The sequence below is a fragment of the Panulirus ornatus genome, chromosome 66 (assembly GCF_036320965.1).
Source record: "Panulirus ornatus isolate Po-2019 chromosome 66, ASM3632096v1, whole genome shotgun sequence".
NCBI classification, from domain to species: Eukaryota; Metazoa; Arthropoda; class Malacostraca; order Decapoda; family Palinuridae; genus Panulirus; species Panulirus ornatus.
The window spans coordinates 6,077,341-6,099,020 of record NC_092289.1 but is presented as its reverse complement, the minus strand read 5'-3'; the positions used below and the strand labels follow the sequence as shown (position 1 = coordinate 6,099,020).

Here is a 21,680-nt window from a genome sequence, read left to right as displayed (position 1 = left end):
GAACCAGGGACTGATAATTGTTTGATCTGCATGATGGGTTAGAAAAATATAACTGCATTATTCATCAAGTTTGAATGGAGAAAAACTGGAGGAAGTAAAGTGTTTTAGATATCTGGGAGTGGATCTGGCAGCGGATGGAACCATGGAAGCGGAAGTGAATCATAGGGTGGGGGAGGGGGCGAAAATCTTGGGAGCCTTGAAGAATGTGTGGAAGTCGAGAACATTATCTCGGAAAGCAAAAATGGGTATGTTTGAAGGAATAGTGGTTCCAACAATGTCGTATGGTTGCGAGGCGTGGGCTATGGATAGAGTTGTGCGCAGGAGGGTGGATGTGCTGGAAATGAGATGTTTGAGGACAATGTGTGGTGTGAGGTGGTTTGATCGAGTAAGTAATGTAAGGGTAAGAGAGATGTCTGGAAATAAAAAGAGCGTGGTTGAGAGAGCAGAAAAGGGTGTTTTGAAATGGTTTGGGCACATGGAGAGAATGAGTGAGGAAAGATTGACCAAGAGGATATATGTGTCGGAGGTGGAGGGAACGAGGAGAAGTGGGAGACCAAATTGGAGGTGGAAAGGAGTGAAAAAGATTTTGTGTGATCGGGGCCTGAACATGCAGGAGGGTGAAAGGAGGGCAAGGAATAGAGTGAATTGGATCGATGTGGTATACCGGGGTTGACGTGCTGTCACTGGATTGAATCAGGGCATGTGAAGCGTCTGGGGTAAACCATGGAACATTGTGTGGGGCCTGGATGTGGAAAGGGAGCTGTGGTTTCGGTGCATTATTGCATGACAGCTAGAGACTGAGTGTGAACGAATGGGGCCTTTGTTGTCTTTTCCTAGTGCTACCTCGCACACATGAGGGGGGAGGGGGATGGTATTCCATGTGTGGCGAGGTGGCGATGGGAATGAATAAAGGCAGACAGTGTGAATTGTGTGCATGGGTATATATGTATGTGTCTATGTGTGTATATATATGTGTACATTGAGATGTATAGGTATGTATATTTGCGTGTGTGGACGTGTGTGTATATACATTGTGTATGGGGGTGGGTTGGGCCATTTCTTTCGTCTGTTTCCTTGCGCTACCTCGCAAACGCGGGAGACAGCGACAAAGCAAAATAAAAAAAAAAATAAAATATTCATCAAGCAAGAAATGCAATGAGCACCATACACTGGCTCTACCATACCATTTTAGCTAAATTTTGGTTTAGAATTCATGGATAGTCTTCTTATTCAGTTCTCCACAGAGCACACTACCATTCCAAACCAAATTCTTGATATTCTAAAGTTATTGCCAATGCCCCTTTACTAGAACGTTACTAACACTTTTCTCCAAATACTAAAATGTCCGCAAAAGAATGCTTCCAAACATCACTGCCCAGTAAAGAATACTCCCCAGATAATGAGGTGGTTTACAAAAGATATTAATCATTGCTACAACAACTATGAACAACCATTTTCTGAGATTATTTAAGAAACAGGAAAATGAAAAAAATTAAAAAATTTCTATTGATATTGAACACACAAACAGTAACATAGTAAGAAGGATTACACCTGACACACAGAATCATGAGAAAATCTATTTATCACTAATCTCAGCTGTTACCATAACAGTTCAAAATTACAGACATTACCCATGAGGGGCTATGGAGTCATATACAAGACTATTTACAAAGGTTCACATACACGGTATGTTTCATAAAATGTTCACATCAGAGGAACCTTAAACAGACTCTATAATAAACTATGTAACTTACAACAAATACATTATACTAAAAATCTCTGAAATGTAATATATAACCGAGTCATGATAACTAAATGCTCTTGGTTACCTCTAATCTGTTAATGAGTGACTAGCACTACACTTGTGCTTACAAGTAAACCTTTGCCTCAAAATACAGGACTAACAATGAAAACAATATTGGTATTAAATTTTGATGATCATAGTCAATGGATAGACTTCAGAAATTCAGAATTGTTAACTTGGCTACTGAATGTTACCTCTACCTGAACACTAGGGTATTTGAAACATGGGTGTATTATTAACTCCACACAGCACTGGTTACTTCTTTTAAAAGTATAATATTAACATTTAACATAATCATCATTGGTATGTTTTCTCAAATGTTCACAGAAACTGAATATTCAAACTGGGAATAAATGAGAAAATGCATCAGTGGTGTTTTATTCTTAACATGAATGTGCATTACTCTTCCTTCTTCCTCATATTCCTTCAGTTATGAGAGAGGGGAAAATCCATCCCAAACATAACGCAGAAAAATCATATTTCAGCGAGTCTTACTGCTGTGGTTTTCAGTTACTACTTACACATTTCCATGATACTTGACATCTTTGTTCTCAGATATTCCAGATGTTGTATCAGGTCAACCATCAGATAAATTCCATTAGCTTTAAATGGCAAAATGAAATTGTCTAAGCTCACTCCAGTAATCCATAGCTACAAGCTTATGGGAATTACTTCATCAAACTCTGTGCCTTTAAGTCATGGAACTACATTGTGCAGATGGTCACATGGTAACTACTAAATAATTGGGAAGTAACTAACATTTTGACAAAGAGATATAAAAACTACTTTCAAATTAATAAAAACAACAATGCCCAATAAACAAAGAACAATAATGCACTCCCGATGTGTATGTCATGTAATGTACTCCTGATGTGTATGTCATAAGCCACATTAGTGTTTAATACCAAATTCTTCTGAATTTCAAAAGAAAGGTTCTTTACAAAGTATGATATGATTAATCAATATGTTGTTAGAAATGGGAAAAATTTGAGGTCACTGACTTCTTCATCAAGATCATTGTTACTATAAAGTAAGATGGAAAACAAAACTTCATCAAGATCATTGTTACAATAAAGTAAGATGGAAAACAAAATCTACCCGAATAAGTGATGCAAAATCTAGCCAACTCTAAGTACAAGCAATGCAAGTTTGAGGTTGTTAGATTTTAATTAAACATTCACTTTCCATAATCAGATGAACACTTAAACCATGTTGACAAAGTATAGTACAAAAGATAAACAAGAAATTTCAAACTTCACTTCCCACTATATTAAATTACTTGCTCAGTATTCTATAATTTGCTCAGTATGTAAGTTTTCAAGTATGAAAAACTCTCTCTATGGTGATGTCCTGCAAGCCATGATAGATATCTCTCGACCCTCTGTCTAACTGGTGAGGTACATGCCTTTCATCCATAATTAATCATTGGTTGGCTTGTTGATGGCATGACTCAGCCCAGGTCTACCTTTACCCACAATATTAATATCAGAATACCGATGTCAACCTGACTGTAATGACCAACAGTGACACAAAGATTTTACTAGAGGGGAAAGGAAAGGTGGGAAACACAATCATAAAAATGCTCTCCACACACCACCCCAGAGAGTTTTTCATACTTCAAAACAAAATTTTCCCCCCATGTTAGTTTGTTCCACAACCTAAGAAAGTGCATTGACATAAAAAAGGAGTGTTAGAGAAAAACTTCACCAAAAAGGCCAAGCAATTAAAAAACACTACCCTAACCCTTAAATTGCTATGATTATCAATCAATGATGTATGAAACTTTGACCAAAAGATGCCAAAAAAAATACGCTCTTCTGTAAAGATTCTCAAATTTGTTTACATGAAAAGCTTTGCCCAGCCAGTGATTATTTTTTTGGTCCTGTCCTTCATAGGGCCCTAGTCCCCCATCTTTTCATGACACAGCAATTGGCAAAGTGTCAGACTGCCAGTTAAGTGGGCCAGGTGATTCAACCCATCTACTGTCATGGTAGGTTGACCTTCATCCACATATTGCCCCCAACACTACTAACCTTGCAAGAAAATTAGTCACTATGAAAAGGGAAAACTCCTTTCCACTTTAATCAGGCTAAGGGAGCCTCTTACCTGACAGATATCATTCAAAGTGAATGGAAACAGAATCCTAACAGTACAGGCTTGACTGACCGATGCTTGACCCCAGATAACAATTGTCACTTTGAGACAACAGCCTCCTAGTCCCTACCACTATGTAAGGGGCCAATCAATTGAAAGATTCCATAGGGAAGAAAAACAATTGGACAAGACAGGGTTGAGTGCATAGGTTCAAATCTTGGTTGCAGAAGTCTGTCCACAGTCAACCCAACTGTTCATCTACCCCTAGGGGTTGGTTGGAACAGTGGGTACTGGCTCAGGCTAAGGTAATATATATATATATATATATATATATATATATATATATATATATATATATATATATAATGGGAAGGCCTTGGTTAGGGCCTCGGCTGCCTGTGCTGTCTCTGCTAAAAAAAAAAGCCACACAATCATTGGAGAAGCTGACAGGTGATAATTATGCTGGAGAGCTTATATATAGTAAATAGCCAGACAGTAAACCTTCTTATCTGTGTTTGGATGGAAGAAGCTGGAAAGCCTCACCTGGCCACTGTCATGTTCAAGAAATAATGAGGTGCCTCTTAACTGAAAACCTGGGGATTATGATGTCAGCACTCAATGGAGGTTGTTGATTGTTCAGAGGGTGAAACTGGGCAAAGCTATGCTGTTAAGCACCTAGGAAATCATTAATGAAGGGTGAGAGGCATGTGCCTCACCAGTAAAATAGGAGATTAAGAGGTTTCTTGCCCCCAGAGGTCTGAATTGTATCTCATGGACTGAGACGCTAAACAACCCAGAAGAGAAATACAGGTGAACTTTTACATACAAATTGTTCTCAAGTATAAGAAGTGTGTAAAGGAAAAGAATGGCCATTTTTCTCTTTTGAAAAATCCCTTTTAGTAAAAATGATCTACAAGAATTCATTAAAATATCTAATTTTTAACATTAATAAGGCAGATAATGAATGTACAGTGCTTGTCAAAGGAAGAAAAATCATGTTTTGTAAATGATCTATCTCTGTCTCTTAATGTAAAACATGTTTTGTGAGTGATTTATCTGTCTCTGTTTCCCACTGTCCATCATAATGCAATTTTTTTGCTCTTACTCTGATTGTTAATAGAGCCATGAAGTTATTCCATCACCATTAGAAAAAGCATAAAGGAAATACTACAGGTGATCAGAGTGTACTTCATAACACCATTCTTACATTTTAAGTGCATTAAACTTGAAAATATTTAAATACTGAATGTGCATTGGTCTATTACTTACAATATATAATCTTTTTAATAAAAATGCCAAAATCTTATGCTTATATACATGAGAAAACCAAACTGTACACATTCTTTACCACTGATTTTGTACATGGTGTGAAAATGGTAGTGGTATACACTGCACAGTCAGGAAAATAGAAAACATTAAGAAAAATATCTCTTGCACATAGATATTCTCAATCTTCATTATCCTGCAACATGATTATAAAGCACATGCAAGATGATGAAGACTTTCATCATTTATCATTCTATCAATTCAAACAATGACAACTGTCTCTCATTTTCAAGATGAAGATATTGTACATTTTACTAGTAATTACGAAAAGACATTTCATGTATATGCAATCAAGAACAGCAACCAAAAATGTCTATGGAAATTACATAATCAGGTTCATCTACTGCAAACTGTTCTGTAGAACAAGGAGTCTGTGCATAATTACTACAATGTAACAAGATTCAAAACAGGCATATACATACATATATACAGTTGAGTTAATACATCACGAACTGACACAAACTGTTATGTTACATATGTAACTTGTATAAAAGAGTGAAAAGGTACACACAAGATTAATAGTCATATATTAGCAAACAATATACTGTACAGTAAACAGAAAATATAAAACTGTTCACACAATATTTGTATTTTCTTAACAATTGTGTGTGTGCGATTACTATTTGATTACCATTTATATATTACAAGAAAGGTTTACAGTCATATTGTTTCATCTCTTAGACTTGCTAAAATGTTTTAACCTTATGTATACCCACATATACACACCCGAAGTGTTACCGAACACCACTTGCTTGAGGTTACACTGCATGTGAAAAGTCACCTTTGGTGAGGCGGCATCATTGGGGGCACAGTCTTGTCACAGAACTTTTCACTTCAAAAGAGTCCACATTTCCTTGCTGCTGGAAGTAGTGCAGCCTTGGGCTTCAGGAGCCTCTGAAAAGATGTCCTGGTTAACACCAGCACTCTTAGAAAGAAGTCCTGAGGTAATTATTAATGAAATAATATACAGCCCCAGCTTACACTTCATATGCATTCATCAACCAATCCTAAGGGGAGGGTGAACCGCTGAGTTAGCTGTGAACAAGCTGCCTTGTCCAGTATTTGAACGTGGGCCTGTTAAGATTGGTAGGGTGCATTGCTAATCACTGTGTGTGTATTGAAGGTCTGGTCCAGAGAACATGGAGAAGGTTGCAGAACCTTGGGATCAGGTGTGAAGTGAATACTTCGCTTTACAAAACTACGTCTTACAACCTTTTCAGTGCTTTTGATCTTGGTAGAAGCAAGCATAGTAGGGTGCTATTGTCCTCATTCAAAGTAATATGCTTTCCCCACTACAAGATGAATTCCACATTTGCTTTAGGCTCTGTTATCTGGCCCTAGATGGTAACCAAAACAAATAACAAGTCTTTGGAGCTGCCTAGTGACTTGAGTAACCCATAGGTGACAATGGTGGGTGGTTGTGTGCGCTAGTCGTACTCATTGCTGCCCCTATTCCTATGCCCCTACCACTTTAATTAGGAATAACCAATTCAATAAGTATTTTTCCATATAAGAGAGCTTAATTCTTAATTTATAATAAAAAATGTAAGTTTTGAAAAATGTTAAACTTTTCATATTATGGCAGCGTCCTGTGAGCATGAGATACAGTCTTTAGGATATGTGAGCCAGGATTTTTCTAACTCATGTTTTCTGGTGAAGAGGCACTAGCTTTCATTCACCCCTTTTGAAACACTCAACAATGGTCATAGCCAACCGATCTTTCAGGTGGCCCACCCTTTGTCAGTCAGCGACTGCGACCAGGCTGATGTCATCAACCCACTCGCTTCTAGTTGCTCAGAACTCGCAGTTTGTTGGCCATGGGTGCCAATCTAGAGGTGGTCATAGATGGCAAAGAAAAAAAGATTTGACCAAAGAAGTTGGGGGAAAATGTTCATGGAGCTGCCTTGGAAAGAAAAAGATTTTCAGTTTTCAAAACCTGGTTTCTCTCCTTTGTGGTTTATCCCATAAGGATGTATTCTAAAGCCTTGGTTGAGACAATAAGTTGATTTTTCTTAATGGAAAAATATTTCTTGCCAAGAGGGGTTTCACAGTTCTAAGGTGCACACATAAATGATCCCTCTGTAATCTCTGGTGGTCCAAAAGATCTTGAAAAGATTTAACTAGGCTTGAGGTTTAATGAAGTCTTCCAAGGGTGAATAACAATAAGGCTGTTTCTACATTTAACCCTTTAGATCTTGGCTATAAATTTGGTGGGTAGGTTTATCTTAATGCATATGAGACTACCACTGAGGATGAGAACATTCTTGCATCTAGACATAGTGTGTAATTCACAGACTTTCCTATAGTGCATGTCATATTAATAACACTAAAAAACTTGGCAATAGTAGCACAATTCACAAACATTCCTATAGTGCATGTCATATTAATAACACTAAAAAACTTGGTAATAGTAGCACTTGTGGAGGGCACCCTTATAAAAGGGATTAATGTTACTAGCCTTGTTCTTATGATAAATACTAAAGGAGAACTCTAAACATAAGGTTTTGGTTGCTTCTGAGACGTCAAATTCTTCAAGGAAAGATGGAAATGTTTTTCAGACCAATTGGTACTGTCTCTGAGTAGAAGGGTGAATGTTATGTAAATGGTCATCTGTTAGGCACTCTCCAGTAGAAGTGTTAGGGAAAATCCCAAAGTGTAATGAACAGAATCCAGGACTTTGAAGTTGGAGTCCTGCAATAAAGCTGAGATTGTTTAGAAGAAATAAAGGTATTGGCCAAGGCTTATAGCATAGGTGGAGTCTCAGGCACCAAGGTTGTTTGTAGTATTGGTACACCACCGAATTTCCGGCAACTGATGGTTCAGCACGTCCTTTAGTCCGGACAAAATTACGTGAGGGAACTAGAAATTACCGCGGCCACCAGACTAGTTTACCGAGTGGCTACAGATGGTGTTAACTGTAGGGTGCACTTATATACATTCTTTACACTACACTTGTTGGTGGTGATAACGCAATTCTGTGACATTCTTAGCTTATTTTGCTTAAATTTAACCCTAACTTTGGCTTCGAAGACATATGAGTCAGTCATGGTGTCAAACGTAAACACCAGTCCATATTGATCCAAGATAAAGTAAAACTAATGAAAAAATGGACTGTGGTGTTTCAGTGCATAGGCTAGGGGACATCTATAGTATTGGTTTATCGACTGTTTAAGATATAAAGAAGCAAAGGGAGAAAATATTGAAATTCTACGCAGACAGCAATTCCAAGAAGCAAATGACGATTAAAAAACTATGAAAGATGGTAAGAGTACTGAGCACGATCAAGTGATGATGGAATGGTTTCAAAAGTATCGGAGTAATGGAGTGGACTTGTCAAGTACCATAATAATGGACCAGACTAAGATGTTCCATGAAGAACTTAAATTACAACGTGAGTGTGACTATAGTGAAGGATGGCTTTAAAGATTCAAGGAGCATCATGGAATATCCATGAATAAACTGTGCGGTGAAAAATGGTCTACAAACCACGAAGGAGCTGCCGAGTATGTGAATGAATTTGTGAAACTCGTAGCTGACGAGCACCTCAGTCCTGAGCAGGTGTATAATGAAGACGGAACTGCTTTATTCTGGTGATGCACACCAAGGAAAACACTAACAACAGAAGACGAAGAAGACCCCACAGAATTCAAACAATCTAAGGACAGACTTACCATCTTAGGGTGTTCAAACATTTAATATTTGTTTAATTTGAATTTCCAGCAGTCTATGGTATATTTTAGACACATGGGAGATGTATAATTAGTGGGTTAGAGGTGTGTTAATGAATTATTATTATGTGACCACAGTTGGTCCGGCAAAATGGTTAATCCGACAAGGCTTTGGAACCAAGAGTGCCGGAAAATTGGTGGTATACCTGTGCTTAGGAGTTACCAGCAGGACTAAACCCTGATAACCAGCTAGTTTCAAAACACTTCTTATTAGATGAACTGAGGGAAAAAAGATCATTCTGGTTCCATTAATACTAATCGAAGGACAAAACATCTACCGCACCTAACCCCATGTCTAAAACTGAAGAACTGTATAAGGAGTGCTTTAGTTTTGGTGGCAAGGAGATCCACTTAAGGTGCTACTCATGAAAAGGGGTTCCAATTGAAAGTCTCCTTCCCTATTGACATTTCTGTTGACAATGTATCTGAACTTGATCAGGCATCTGTCCAGACATTGCATAGTCCTTGAAAATAAGAGCCTTTAAGAAAAAGGCCCTTGGACAACCAGGCAGAGGATCTTTTTACTAACCTTAAGGGAGGCGCGGATTTGTCCATCAAAACTGAAATTCTATGCACAACCCTCAGGATGTTTTGGGAGATGAAAAACCGTGGGATCAACAGCTCCTTTATGTTGATACAATGGGACTTTTATACCTCTCTCATGAGATCATCGGCTCCTTTATGTTGATACAATGGGACTTTTATACCTCTCTCATGAGATCAACAGCTCCTTTATGTTGATATGATGGGACTTTTATACCTCTTTCCAAGGGCCTTCATCTACATGAGCACCTGAAGAACAGAAGCACCATCCTTGATTCTATATATCCATTCAGACCATCAGAGGAGTCACTGGAGGCCTCAAAGGTATGGGTTTTTGGAGGTTCTATATGGTGGTCCATCAAACTAAAGATTAAGGAAGATCCTGGGGAAGTGCTTTTGGAAGATCTCTGTTTGCTGTAAGAAAATTAGTTTACCTTGAAGCAATCCTCTTTTAGCCTGGAGCCTTGCTGTGTCAGTAGTTGATGCCAAGATACTGGGACCTTAAGGCAACTGCAGAACTTGTGTAATCCCAAGCTTTTTCCTTGGAGGGACAAAGAGTGCCAGTCTAAGTGTTCTAGTCCGTCCATGTTGATAGTAAAAGCCTGTGTGTTCAGGACTTGAAGCCTGTATCTGATGCATTCCTCCTCTGAAGTTAAATCACTTACAAGTTGTTCAGATAAATCAAAACTACCACTTTGGAGAATGTTGGTTTTGGGCCAAATTTACTTGGGAAAGAAATTTGTAGGGTTATGCATAAAACCAAATGGCATCACCTTCAACTGCAAGGCTGTGCTCCAGTTCTGAATGCCAAAAACTCTTATTCTAGGATTTACTGGAATGTGCCAGCAGGTATCTTTCAAGTTTTTTAGCTGTATGGTCCAGCGGATGCACTGAAAGATGGTTATTGTGAACTTGTGCTTCAGTTTGTGGGTGTTCAGAAAGGTGGATCCAGAATCATTCTTTTTCCATTTGATTCACTCTTTTGGATGGAAAAAACAGTTGTTGATAAATGTTGGTACCACTGCAGGCTCTATGGTATCACTATCCATCATTTCTACAGTGTATTCCTGTAACAGTTGAGTGTGTATTTGGACTAAACCTTTCCTTGACTCGGGTTGCTGGGATTTCCAACTCCACCTGAGACCTCTGTTTTACATTAGATACACCCAACTTTTAAACTTCCCAAAATCATATAAGTACTGGAGATGACCTCCCATCTGGCAATGAGATATTTCAGGGTAAGCCTTCCTGACAACCCATCTCAATGGCCTCAAAAGGGCTGCCTTCAAAGGGCAAATCTGCATGTGGAAGCATTGGACAGATGCTATAATGGTCTTTTTATTCCGAGAGGAAAATGTAAGGTGTGGTGTTGCCTTCCTGAACTGTTCCTTTTAAGAGAAGGAATAACAAAGCTCCAAACTCACTGTTTCCTTCCTGTACTTTCCTTCAAAGAAAAGGGGTCAATAACAATAGTTTTCTTCACGGTGACAGGATTAGAAGATCTAGCTTTAAGAGGCTTCTGAATAGCCTCATTGAAAAAGGGAGTAACAGAAGATGAGGATTGCAATAACTCTAACTGCATTCACCTACTATGAGAGGCCACTAACTGCATTCACCTACAACAAGAGGCCATGGCCTGTTGACTGCACTTGCTCTGTAGTTAAGGTATCAGAGATTATATAAAAGTTCCTCTGCTAGAAATGAAAGCTGTTTTAGGTATGCCTAAGACTCTCCCAGTGAGTTCCAGTTTAATTGAATGCTATGTCAGAGAAGGACAGGATTCACAAAGGGCAGAGATATCTGCAGAGAGTTTAAGTAGATTCCAGAATGATATGAAGGAAGAAAGATGAATTACACAAGGACGTTAAGCATCTCCAAATCCTATTTGACATGGCAAGTCCTGGAAAGATTCTCTTCAGCCTAAAAAAGAGGGGCTCTGTCCTCCCTCATGTGTATGCAGCCACTCTGGAGAAAGTCCAAGACATTGCTTTGGAAATGCTAAAGTTCAAGTCTGATTTTTGGTTGAGGAGAGACTCTACATCCTTAGGGTATTGGAACATGCAGGGACTAGCTAGAAAATACTCCAGGGGAAACTGGCTGTCTGGAGGGCTAAAGAGTATCCTCCTCCCCAAAAGTAGTATTGATGGCAGTGGGGACACCTGAAATATCAGTAAAAAATATTGAGATGAGCTGTTTTGCCTCTGTGACTGTTCAGTTTTCCTCCAAGCAGAAGGGTGCTGTAGTGAAAATTTTGAAAGCATCCAAAAACCAAACCCTCTGAACTGACATCCATTTTCTATGAACCTTCATGCAGCAAGTAGCTAGGACTGACCATCAACATTTTTGAAGAGTTGAGGTTCTACCCATGGTCTTTAAAACAGACTCTACTGAAGCTACCTCATTATATAAAGCCTTCAACTCAAAAGATATTCGACCACAAGGTCACGGAAGGAACCTATTGCTTGTGTGGACCTGGTAGACGTTCTTGACTAATGGGAGGGTGCTAGAAAATTTGTCTGATTGAAGGAAGGGGGGAGTGCACTACATCGGCAGAGCCCTGTGGCTGTAAGGTGGGATCCCAATTAAATATAAAGTTGTTAAAGTGAACTAGAGCCAACAGGAGGTCCTTTACATTGGTAAATGATTTGAAAAGCCTATGCATTTAGAGTGAGGAGCACCAACTGCAGAATGATCATTACAAACCTGTAGAGGGAAGGGCCACCATGTATCCAGAATGGAGCAGGCTTTGTTGACCTAGTAAGTTGCAGAGAGGGAGAAGGTCTTGGAGCATCCTCAAACAGGTGAGACACCTGACATTCCACACCCAGGGCACAGTGTAAAATGTCCATCAATCCACAAGAAAAGTAAGACCACCCAATTTTGTTCATGTTTCAAAGGATGGGCTCTCACTAGAACAGCCCTTTTTTCCAACAGGTCAAACGGATGAAGCATTGTTCAATTATGCTACTAGGAGTAGATGTGCCACCCAGGGGCAAAGAAGCATTTGGAAGAAGTGTAGTTGCCATGATAAACACACTTAACATGGATGTCATAAGTCTTAACATAACCCTCACAGTTGGCAATACTTAACAGTTTAACCTTGGCTACAAATGAAGTGTGATCTAAAGGGATGGTAAGGGAGAAAATCTGAAGGCTACGTTAAGGCAGAACAGAACACTGCTAAGCCCACCTACCTCCCCTTGGTTACCAAACTCCTGTTTAAGCTAATGGGTAGGTAACTTTTTTTTTTTAATAAAAAATGAGTTGGAAAAAAAAGCAAGACTAGTTCAGGAAACTTCCATGGCAAGAAGCAATTGAGATGTGCAAGCCTAAATCAAATAAAAATCTTCAAGGGTGGAGGAAAATGGAGTATCTCAAACCTATTCATGAAGCTCCTTTGCATGTATCAACTAGGCATGTGATACATGATACGGGACCTGAACTGGGAGAGAGAACCATGAATGTTAAACCATTTCTTCCTAAGCATCTTGGCATGCAGTGGTAGGCTTCTCAAGACACAGGACAGAAGGAAGCTCAGTTCATCACCATATCTCTCAAACTTTCGTAGACAAGATCCCATCAATGATATTGGTAATAATGATCAGTTTATTGAATTTTGGCAGCCTTTTGTTTGAAAATACATGATTATTAAAGAACTGGGAGGATATAATAGTAACAAATTAATCACAGGGCAACTTAAAGTCAAGCTGAACACTTCTACACTCTGGATAAGCATATGAATGAGATTTATCCACATAGTCAAAGTGGTAGATATGCAGGAAGTTTTACAAAGCAAATTGTATGATTTAAATATCATGAATCTAGCGGAGATTAGTTGATCATTAAAGGATGAGTAGTTTGATGTTAAGTAAGAGTAATATTGTAGTTGACATACATTATGTAGTTATTGGTGAACATTAAGTGATGAATGGTTTCACTTTAGTTGAGTTTCAGTAATGTAGTAGCTGATGTACACATAACTAAGAGGAAACTAAGCTATTTGCTTACTTTGCTGTGCACTTATTTATAGATTGTTTTTAATGTTCACAATGGTACGTATAGGACTATTCTTGTATCTTTCTGTGTGATCACTGGTTGGTACAAGGTGATTGTGATGACGAACAGCAGTCAGAGGAGGTAGGGTATCAGGAGAAAGGTTTTGGTGATGGGGGTGTGTTTAGCAGTTTATTGGCAAACTGCCATGTGAGTTGTTGGAGAGGGTGGGCAAGTTCTGTGAGATGAAGGCCTCTTGGTAAGTGGTGTAAGATAGGGCTGGAATGATTCAGCAAGCTCTTTTCTGCACTCGTTGCAGCTGGTCCTGTTTAGCTGTAAGGGTGGAGGACCCTGCTGGAGAGGTAAAGGCAATCTTAGGTAAAATGAATATGATAAGGACACTCTTAAACTCACATGGTTGAGTCTTGTGTGAATACAAAGATCCAATCAGGTGTAATCCAATTATCCAGCTGGGGAGGTAGTTCAGGTCGAGAGTTGACCTCTGGTGACTAGAGAGCACCCATCTCAACTTTGTAAAGGCTGGCCATGACCTAAATTTCTCTAGTTTGTTATTGTTACACCACCTAAGGTGAGGGACTTTCCCATTATGTGTATGGCATATCTAAATATAGGTTTTTTCATGAATCCCTCAGTGTTGACTAGGGGATACCTTACAGCAGCAAGATTCTCACAATAAACTAGGTACTTCAGATATATGGACCAAGGGACTACCTCTCATGGTATAATGAGTGAGACAGACAAACTCCATAACCAAGACTGAAATGTTAACCTCATGTTCAACAGCACTAGGTGGGCCTAAACTACCTTTTGCTTTGCTTCCTGTCTTGAGTTTCCAACAAGACATAGGGTTACGAGAGATGATCTCAATTTTGCACTGAGAAAAGCCCAAAAAAATGTAGGAAAATTACAGCCAAATGTGTCACAGTAAAAAGCTCTTCTCTTTAAACCCCCATTTTCAGAAAGACCCTTTGATCTTACTGGGGATAAACTCAAGTTTTAAATCCCTTAGGATGGCCTGGTGCCCCAGCATATGGCTATGTGGTTATAGGTCTTATCAGTTATATCATGAGCCAGTAGATCAATCTGCCCAACCATTACATGGGCAGTGGAGCTTTTCCCTTCACAAGTTCCTTTCATTAAAGTTACTGAGTCTACATTTCCATAAAAAAGGCACCCCTTCTCCCATGGAACCAAATTATGGGAGTTACTAGTTTACCAAATATCATCTGAGGGTGGTTTAACTGAATCCAGGAGTGAGGAGGCACAAACCAGCTGATATCCATCCCTGGGTTGGAATAATCTATGGTTCGTACCAGGATCGCCACTATGTGCCATAGCAATAGCATTCTAGTATTCTCTGGTGCAGCTTTCCCTCTGTGGGCCTTATGCAGTTAAAGACTCAAAAAGGGACCAGAAAACAACCAAAACACGGGAAAGGGAATACACTCAGAGGGAAGTGGGGGAGGTGGAGAGACAACACCACTGACATGATGACAACCACCATTCACTTTTATGATCCTACTGTTACTGTATAATGCCACTTGACCCTTACATTGCAGTTATGAGAAAACCTAGTTACCATTGTATATGCAAAAAACACACTAAAAACTCTTAAACACATCATATATTCATATAATATTTAAGATATGCATGCAGAAGTATGAAAAATGAAAAAATAAATCCTCTATCTACCTTTGTTCTGCTGTGGCAGATTGTTGAAGTGAGTGTCTTGGGGCCGCCCAGCTGAGCACCTTGGTGCGTAGTAGGGTAGGAGTGACAGGAGTGAGTGGTGCCTTGCAAGGGAGGAAGGAGTGAAGAATGAGTGGGGTACTGAACTTGGTGCACAATTTTCAAAAATGGTGGCATGAATTTTTTGTTTCAGGTGATGTATGTGATGTTGCAGTTGATCATGTACTAACAAATGATACATGTCACAGTTAGGATATCTAAACAATTGAAAAAATGAGTGACTGACATAAAAGCGTAAGCAAGTTTGTCTAAGGATAACTATAAAGTTTCACAAACACTCAACTTTGCATAGGACTTCTCCCACACACCACCTGTAACACCATGGGAAGAAGGTGTATTGACAAGTATGTCACAGGTAGGATATCCATACTCTAGAGAAAGTGTGTAAATGACATGAAGAGAGTAAAAAAGTTTATCTAGGAATTACTGTAAAACTTTTGCTAAACTCACACTTCTTTGGAAAAGTCTCTCCTTGCTTACCACTTGTACTATGGGAAGTAGATGGTACCAGGTTACTTAGAGATGGCACATTATGTAAGTCTTCCATGCCGAGAGAAATGCTACTTAGGGCCTGGGTTATGTGTGGATAGTGTAAGGAAGTGTATAAGGACATGTGATATGGTTTATGAATGATAATATTAGCAAGCAAAGTAATACAGTGGTGCAGAAATCATCTCTCATGATGTATACAGCAGTTGATATAGTGCCAACAAATGATATATGGTGCAATTTACACAAAGTCCATTGGTCGTACCAACAAACCTACTGCCAAAATTCGTCTAAAATTGCTGTATTTACATCACTAAAAGACTGTCATTTAGAATTTTTCCCTCAAATTGAAGGCTCCAGTCATGTACAGAAGTTCACATCAAGGCCGGGCCTTAATTGAACATAGAGAGAATTATGAAAGGGAAAAAACAAAGACAAGGGAAAGTATTCATGAATTTTGGAGAAAGGGAAAACCCTGTCTTAAAATGTGCCTAGAGTATATAGGGATAACCAGATACACGAACAGACATGCATGTAATACTGTAAAACACAATATATAAATATAAATGTTCTCAAAACAGTATGTTAATATTAGTACAGCATTTAATTTAATCTGTAGAAGGAAAGAAAAGGATAGTGATACATGAAATTGTTTGCTGACATCAGCAGTATTCAGTTGGTCTTGAAAGAACACAAACCCAGAAAAACGTGTGTGCACTGACTGGCTAGAAAAGAGTGAACTGATGACATAAGTCTAGTGGCAGTTGCTGAATGGCTAAAGGTAGGACTTCAATTTAGAGCAAGCAGCTGCAATCATCAGGAAGTGGTTCGCAAAGGGTGAGTAAAGGCTGGAAGTTATGAGGAAAATATTCTAACCTAAATATTCCCGGGGAATACATCTCATGCTTGTGGGAAAGACAACAGAGGAGAGAGATTATAATTTTCATTTTTTGTGTGCCCCTAGTCATATGAAAAAAAAATTGATTTTTTTTTTTTTTTTTTTTTTCAGACTTAGTCTAGGCCAAGCTTGTCACAATTATGTTTTCCTAAACTTGAATCTGTTAATTCTGAATTGTTAAAAAAGGAAAAATAGTTTTATATTCTTGGTGTACCTTTTCAGAAAAAATGCACATGTAGGTGGCAAAAAAAATTATTTGCACAGTTAATGATAATCAGATATGTACAGATTGTATACGGTGAAACCAACTGCCTTGCTCTGATTAGTAAGTTGATCTGATGTCTTCTGCCCTGCCTCATGCCATACCCATTGCCTATGACCTAATTTTTTCCTGAGACTGTGACTTTGCAAGTGAGAACTCCTTGTTTACTCCGCTGGTTCAAGTGTACATTCAGCCACAGAAAAGGCATCAGTACTCTGTAAGTTGACAGGTCTTATATGTAAGTAAATATGGGTGTGCAGGCAGTTACATGAACATCCCAGGTTTTGTGAGCATGATTTACTTTCTGCCCCAGGAGTATGTATTTGCCAATGTAAGAAAAAAAACCTAGAATAATCTTATTACTTATGTACTTCCTGCCCCAACAATTCCCTCTGTCTTTATGAGGCTTCTGTAGTGCTGAGGAAACTGGCCATGTCCACTGTTTGGGTCTATTAATATTAGTGGAGTGTTCTCATGTGTGTGTTTATGTGCAGAGAGTGTAGGGTAACTGGGTAGTAAGTGTTTGTTGTCTACTTTATGGTTGCTGCATCATAGGCATGAAAGATCTAGGGATATGTTGAAATGGTGTTTGTACTGTTGTAGGGATGGATAAAGTCCAGAGTTTACTTGGGAAAGTGTGTGTCTTATTTGTTTGGGGAAAGTGGATTCTGATGGGCATATGTCCAGTGCGTTCAGTGTTGTAAATGGATATGGTGAAGAGCGTGTGGATTTGTGTGCTAAAAAAAGGACTGGTGATTAGAAATACCTGGTTTAAAAAGAGAGATATACATAAGTATATATATGTAAGTAAGAAAGATGGCCAGAGAGCGTTATTGGATTATGCATTAATTGATAGGTGTGTGAAAGGGAGACTTTTGGATGTTAATGTGCTGAGAGGGGCAACTGGAGGGATGTCAGATCATTATCTTGTGGAGGCAAAAGTGAAGATTTGTAGAGGTTTTCGGAAAAGAATAGAGACTGTTGGGGTGAAGAGAGTGGTGAGAGTAAGTGAGCTTGGAAAGGACACTTGTGTGAGGAAGTACCAAGAGATATCGAGTGGAGAATGGCAAGTGGTGAGAGCAAATGACGTAAGGGGAGTGGGGGAGGAATGGGATGTATTTAGGGAAGCAGTGATGGCTTGCACAAAAGATGCATGTGGCATGAGAAAGGGGGGAGGTGGGCAGATCAGAAAGGGTAATGAGTGATGGGATGAAGTAAGATAATTAATGAAAGAGAAGAAAGAGGCATTTGGACGATTTTTGTAGGGAAATTGTGTGAATGACTGGGAGATGTATAAAAGAAAGAGGCAGGAGGTCAAAAGAAAGGTGCAAGAGGCAAAAAAGAGGGCCAATGAGAGTTGGGGTGAGAGAGTATCATTAAATTTTAGAATAAAAAGATGTTTGGAAGGAGGTAAATAAAGTGTGTAAGACAAGAGAACAAATGGGAACATTGGTGAAGTGGGCTAATGGGGAGGTAATAACAAGTAGTGGTTAAGTGAGAAGGAGATGGGGTGAGTATTTTGAAGGTTTGTTGAATGTGTTTGATGATAGAGTGACAGACATAGAGTGTTTTGGTCGAGGTGGTGTGCGAAGCGAGAGGGTCAGGGAGAGTGGTTTGGTAAACAGAGAAGAGGTAGTGAAAGCTTTGAAGAAAATGAAAGCCGGCAAGGCGGCGGATTTGGATGGTATTTCAGTGGAATTTATCAAAAAAGGGGGTGACTGTTGTTGACTGGTTGGTGAGAATATTCAGTGTATGTATGGTTCATGAAGTGCCTGAGGATTGGCGGAATGCCTGCATAGTGCCATTGTATAAAGGCAAAGGGGATAAAGGTGAGTGTTCAAATTACAGAGGTATAAGTTTGTTGAGTATTCCTGGGAAATTATATGGGAGGGTATTGATTGAGAGGGTGAAGCATGTACAGAGCATCAGACTGGTGAAGAGCAGTGTGGTTTCAGAAGTGGTAGAGGATATGTGGATCAGGTGTATGCTTTGAAGAATGTATGTGAGAAATACTTGGAAAAACAAATGGATTTGTATGTAGCATTTATGGATCTGGAGAAGGCATAATATAGAGTTGATAAAGATGCTTTGTGGAAGGTATTAAGACTATATGGTGTGGGAAGTAAGTTGCTAGAAGCAGTGAAAAGTTTTTATCGAGGAGATAAGGTATGTGTACGAGTGGGAAGAGAAGAAAGTGATTGGTTGCCAGTGAGTGTTGATTTGCAGCAGGGGTGCATGATGTCTCCATGGTTGTTTAATTTGTTTATGGATGGGGTTGTTAGGGAGGTGAATGCAAGAGTTTTGGAGAGAGGAGCAAGTATGCAGTATGTTGTGGATGAGAGAGCTTGGGAAGTGAGTCAGTTGTAGTTCACTAATGATACAGTGCTGGTGGCTGATTCGGGTGAGAAACTGCAGAAGCTGGTGACTAAGTTTGGTAAAGTGTGTGAAAGAAGAAAGCTGAGAGTAAATGTGAATAAGAGCAAGGTTATCATGTTCAGTAGGGTTGAGGGACAAGCCACTTGGGAGGGTAGTTTGAATGGAGAAAAACTGGAGGAAGTGAAGTGTTTTAGATATCTGGGAGTGCATATGTCCACACCATTTCGACACACCTTCTTCTCTCTCAACCACACTCTTTTTATTTCCACAAATCTCTATGCCCCTTTCATTACTTACTCAATCAAACCACCTCACACCATATATTGTCCTCAAACATTTCATTTCCAACACATCCACCCAACTTACTACCTATGCAACTTACAACTATCCGTAAATACAACCAGAAAAATATAAATATAACGTTTGGTCGTATGTCTGCCAATGCTCAACTGCATGCGTTCGATAATGAATGTCAGACGATCCTGGCATTGTGTACCTCATAGCATCTCTCTCGGTAACTATTCAGTAAGCACACGTTATTCAAGTGAATCTTAATGAATTTTCATGCTTGATTAAGCCATTTTTTTATTAAACCCCAAAGATGATGAGCAAGAGGAAAAACCTATCACATGCTGACAGATCTGGCAAGAAGCCGAGGATGACACGATTTGGAATTGAAAACATGGAGGAAAAAGTTAATGTGATTGTATGTGATCTATAGTTGTCCCATTTGATGGTCTCTGCAATTTTAAAGGAAAAAGAAAAAATTCATTAAGCAGCAAAAGATTTGGCAAGTACGTATGTAGTATATGATAATAACAAAGCAACGACAAGACCCATCTTCAAAACAGAAAAGTGGTCAATGCTGTTGATAAAAGATTAAATTAAAAAACAAGTACCACTATTACTAACAATTCAGGCAAAGGCTATAAGTCTTTTTGAGACTCTGAAGGAGTGAGTGGGAGTTGATTACATCTAGAACTTCACAGCAAGTCATGGTTGGTTCAGTAGATTTAAAAGAAGATAAAGCTTGCACAACATTCGAGTCACAGGTGAAGCAGTAAGTGGTGATGAAGGAGTTGCCGAAAAGTTCGTTAAAAGTTTGGCTGAATCAATTCATGAACTAAAGAATCCTAAACTAAAGGTAAAAAGAAACAGCAGAGTCATATAATAAAGCTGGTCAATTAAAAACGAGATAATCATGATGGAAATTGATTACGATAAAAGAATGCTGTTCAGGTATATGAATTCTACATGCCATGCTGACATATGTCCGACTTACATCCATTTCGAGATCCAACCGGTTGTTCAGAACGGAAGTTAGACATATGTCAGGGAGCATCTGTATATGCATAAAACCATGAGGAAAATGAAATACATTAGGTTCCCAAGTGCACTTTCATGTAATGATCACATCGTAAGGGCAAACTGGTAAGGATCTATATGTTAGACTTAAGTAACATAAATGTACTATAAGAACAAGACAAGAATCAAATGCTTTGTTTAATCATGTTGAAAAGTATGACCATTGTATTGACTGGAGGGAACGAGGAGAAGTGGGAGACCAAACTGGAAGTGGAAAGATGGAGTGAAAAAGATTTTGAGTGAACGGGGCCTGAACATGCAGGAGGGTGAAAGGGGGGAAGGAATAGAGTGAATTGGAACGATGTGGTATATCGGGGTCAACGTGCTGTCAACGGATTGAACCAGGGCATGTGAAGCATCTGGGGTAAACCATGGAAAGATCTGTGGGGCCTGGATGTGGAAAGGGAGCTGTGGTTTCGGTGCATTATTACATGACAGCTAGAGACTGAGTGTGAACGAATGGGGCCTTTGTTGTCTTTTCCTAGCACTACCCCGCACACATGAGGGGGGAGGGGGTTGTTATTCCATGTGTAGCGAGGTGGCGATGGGAATAAATAAAGGCAGACAGTATGAATTGTTTTTTTTTTTTTTTTTGATTATGTACATGTGTATATATGTATATGTCTGTGTGTGTATATATATGTGTACACTGAGATGTATAGGTATGTATATTTGTGTGTGTGGACGAGTATGTATATACATGTGTATGTGGGCGGGTTGGGCCATTTCTTTCGTCTGTTTCCTTGCGCTACCTCGCCAATGCGGGAGACAGCGTCAAAGCAAAATAAAAAAATAAAAAAAAAATATAATTCAGTTATTAACTGTAACATGAGAAATGTCACTGAATCTTCTGTTATTAAATACATAAAGAATTGTAACATAAATATTAGTGAAAGTCTATATATAGTGGATAGCCATTTCCTGTGGGGTGGGAATGGGTGAAGGCAAGTGAGTATGAATATGTACATGGGAATATATGAATATGGCTCTGTATGTAAATGTTATGTATATGTATGCATATGTGTGTGTATG

General features: G+C 39.0%; 2 protein-coding genes across 6 annotated transcripts in view; one reads left to right on the top strand and one right to left on the bottom strand.

The window, feature by feature from the left end:
• Nucleotides 1-21,680, top strand: part of LOC139746857 (uncharacterized) — a 456,577-nt gene that overhangs the window by 2,925 nt on the left and 431,972 nt on the right. The gene's annotated exons all lie outside the window — the stretch shown is intronic.
• The window catches only part of LOC139746859 (uncharacterized), a 118,710-nt gene continuing 98,522 nt past the window's right edge, over nucleotides 1,493-21,680 (bottom strand). For 2 of the 4 annotated variants that reach the window (XR_011712245.1, XR_011712243.1), the window contains exons 8-9: nucleotides 15,202-15,302; nucleotides 1,493-6,118 (exon numbers count right to left, since the gene is read on the bottom strand). Coding sequence is in view for 1 of the 4 variants with exons in the window: in XM_071658482.1 (XP_071514583.1) it covers nucleotide 6,118 (1 nt within the window). In the remaining 3 variants the exon portion in view is untranslated. Of the gene's footprint in view, nucleotides 13,843-15,201; nucleotides 15,303-21,680 lie in introns of all 4 variants that reach the window. The other 2 variants (XR_011712244.1, XM_071658482.1) reach the window with 2 other exon arrangements.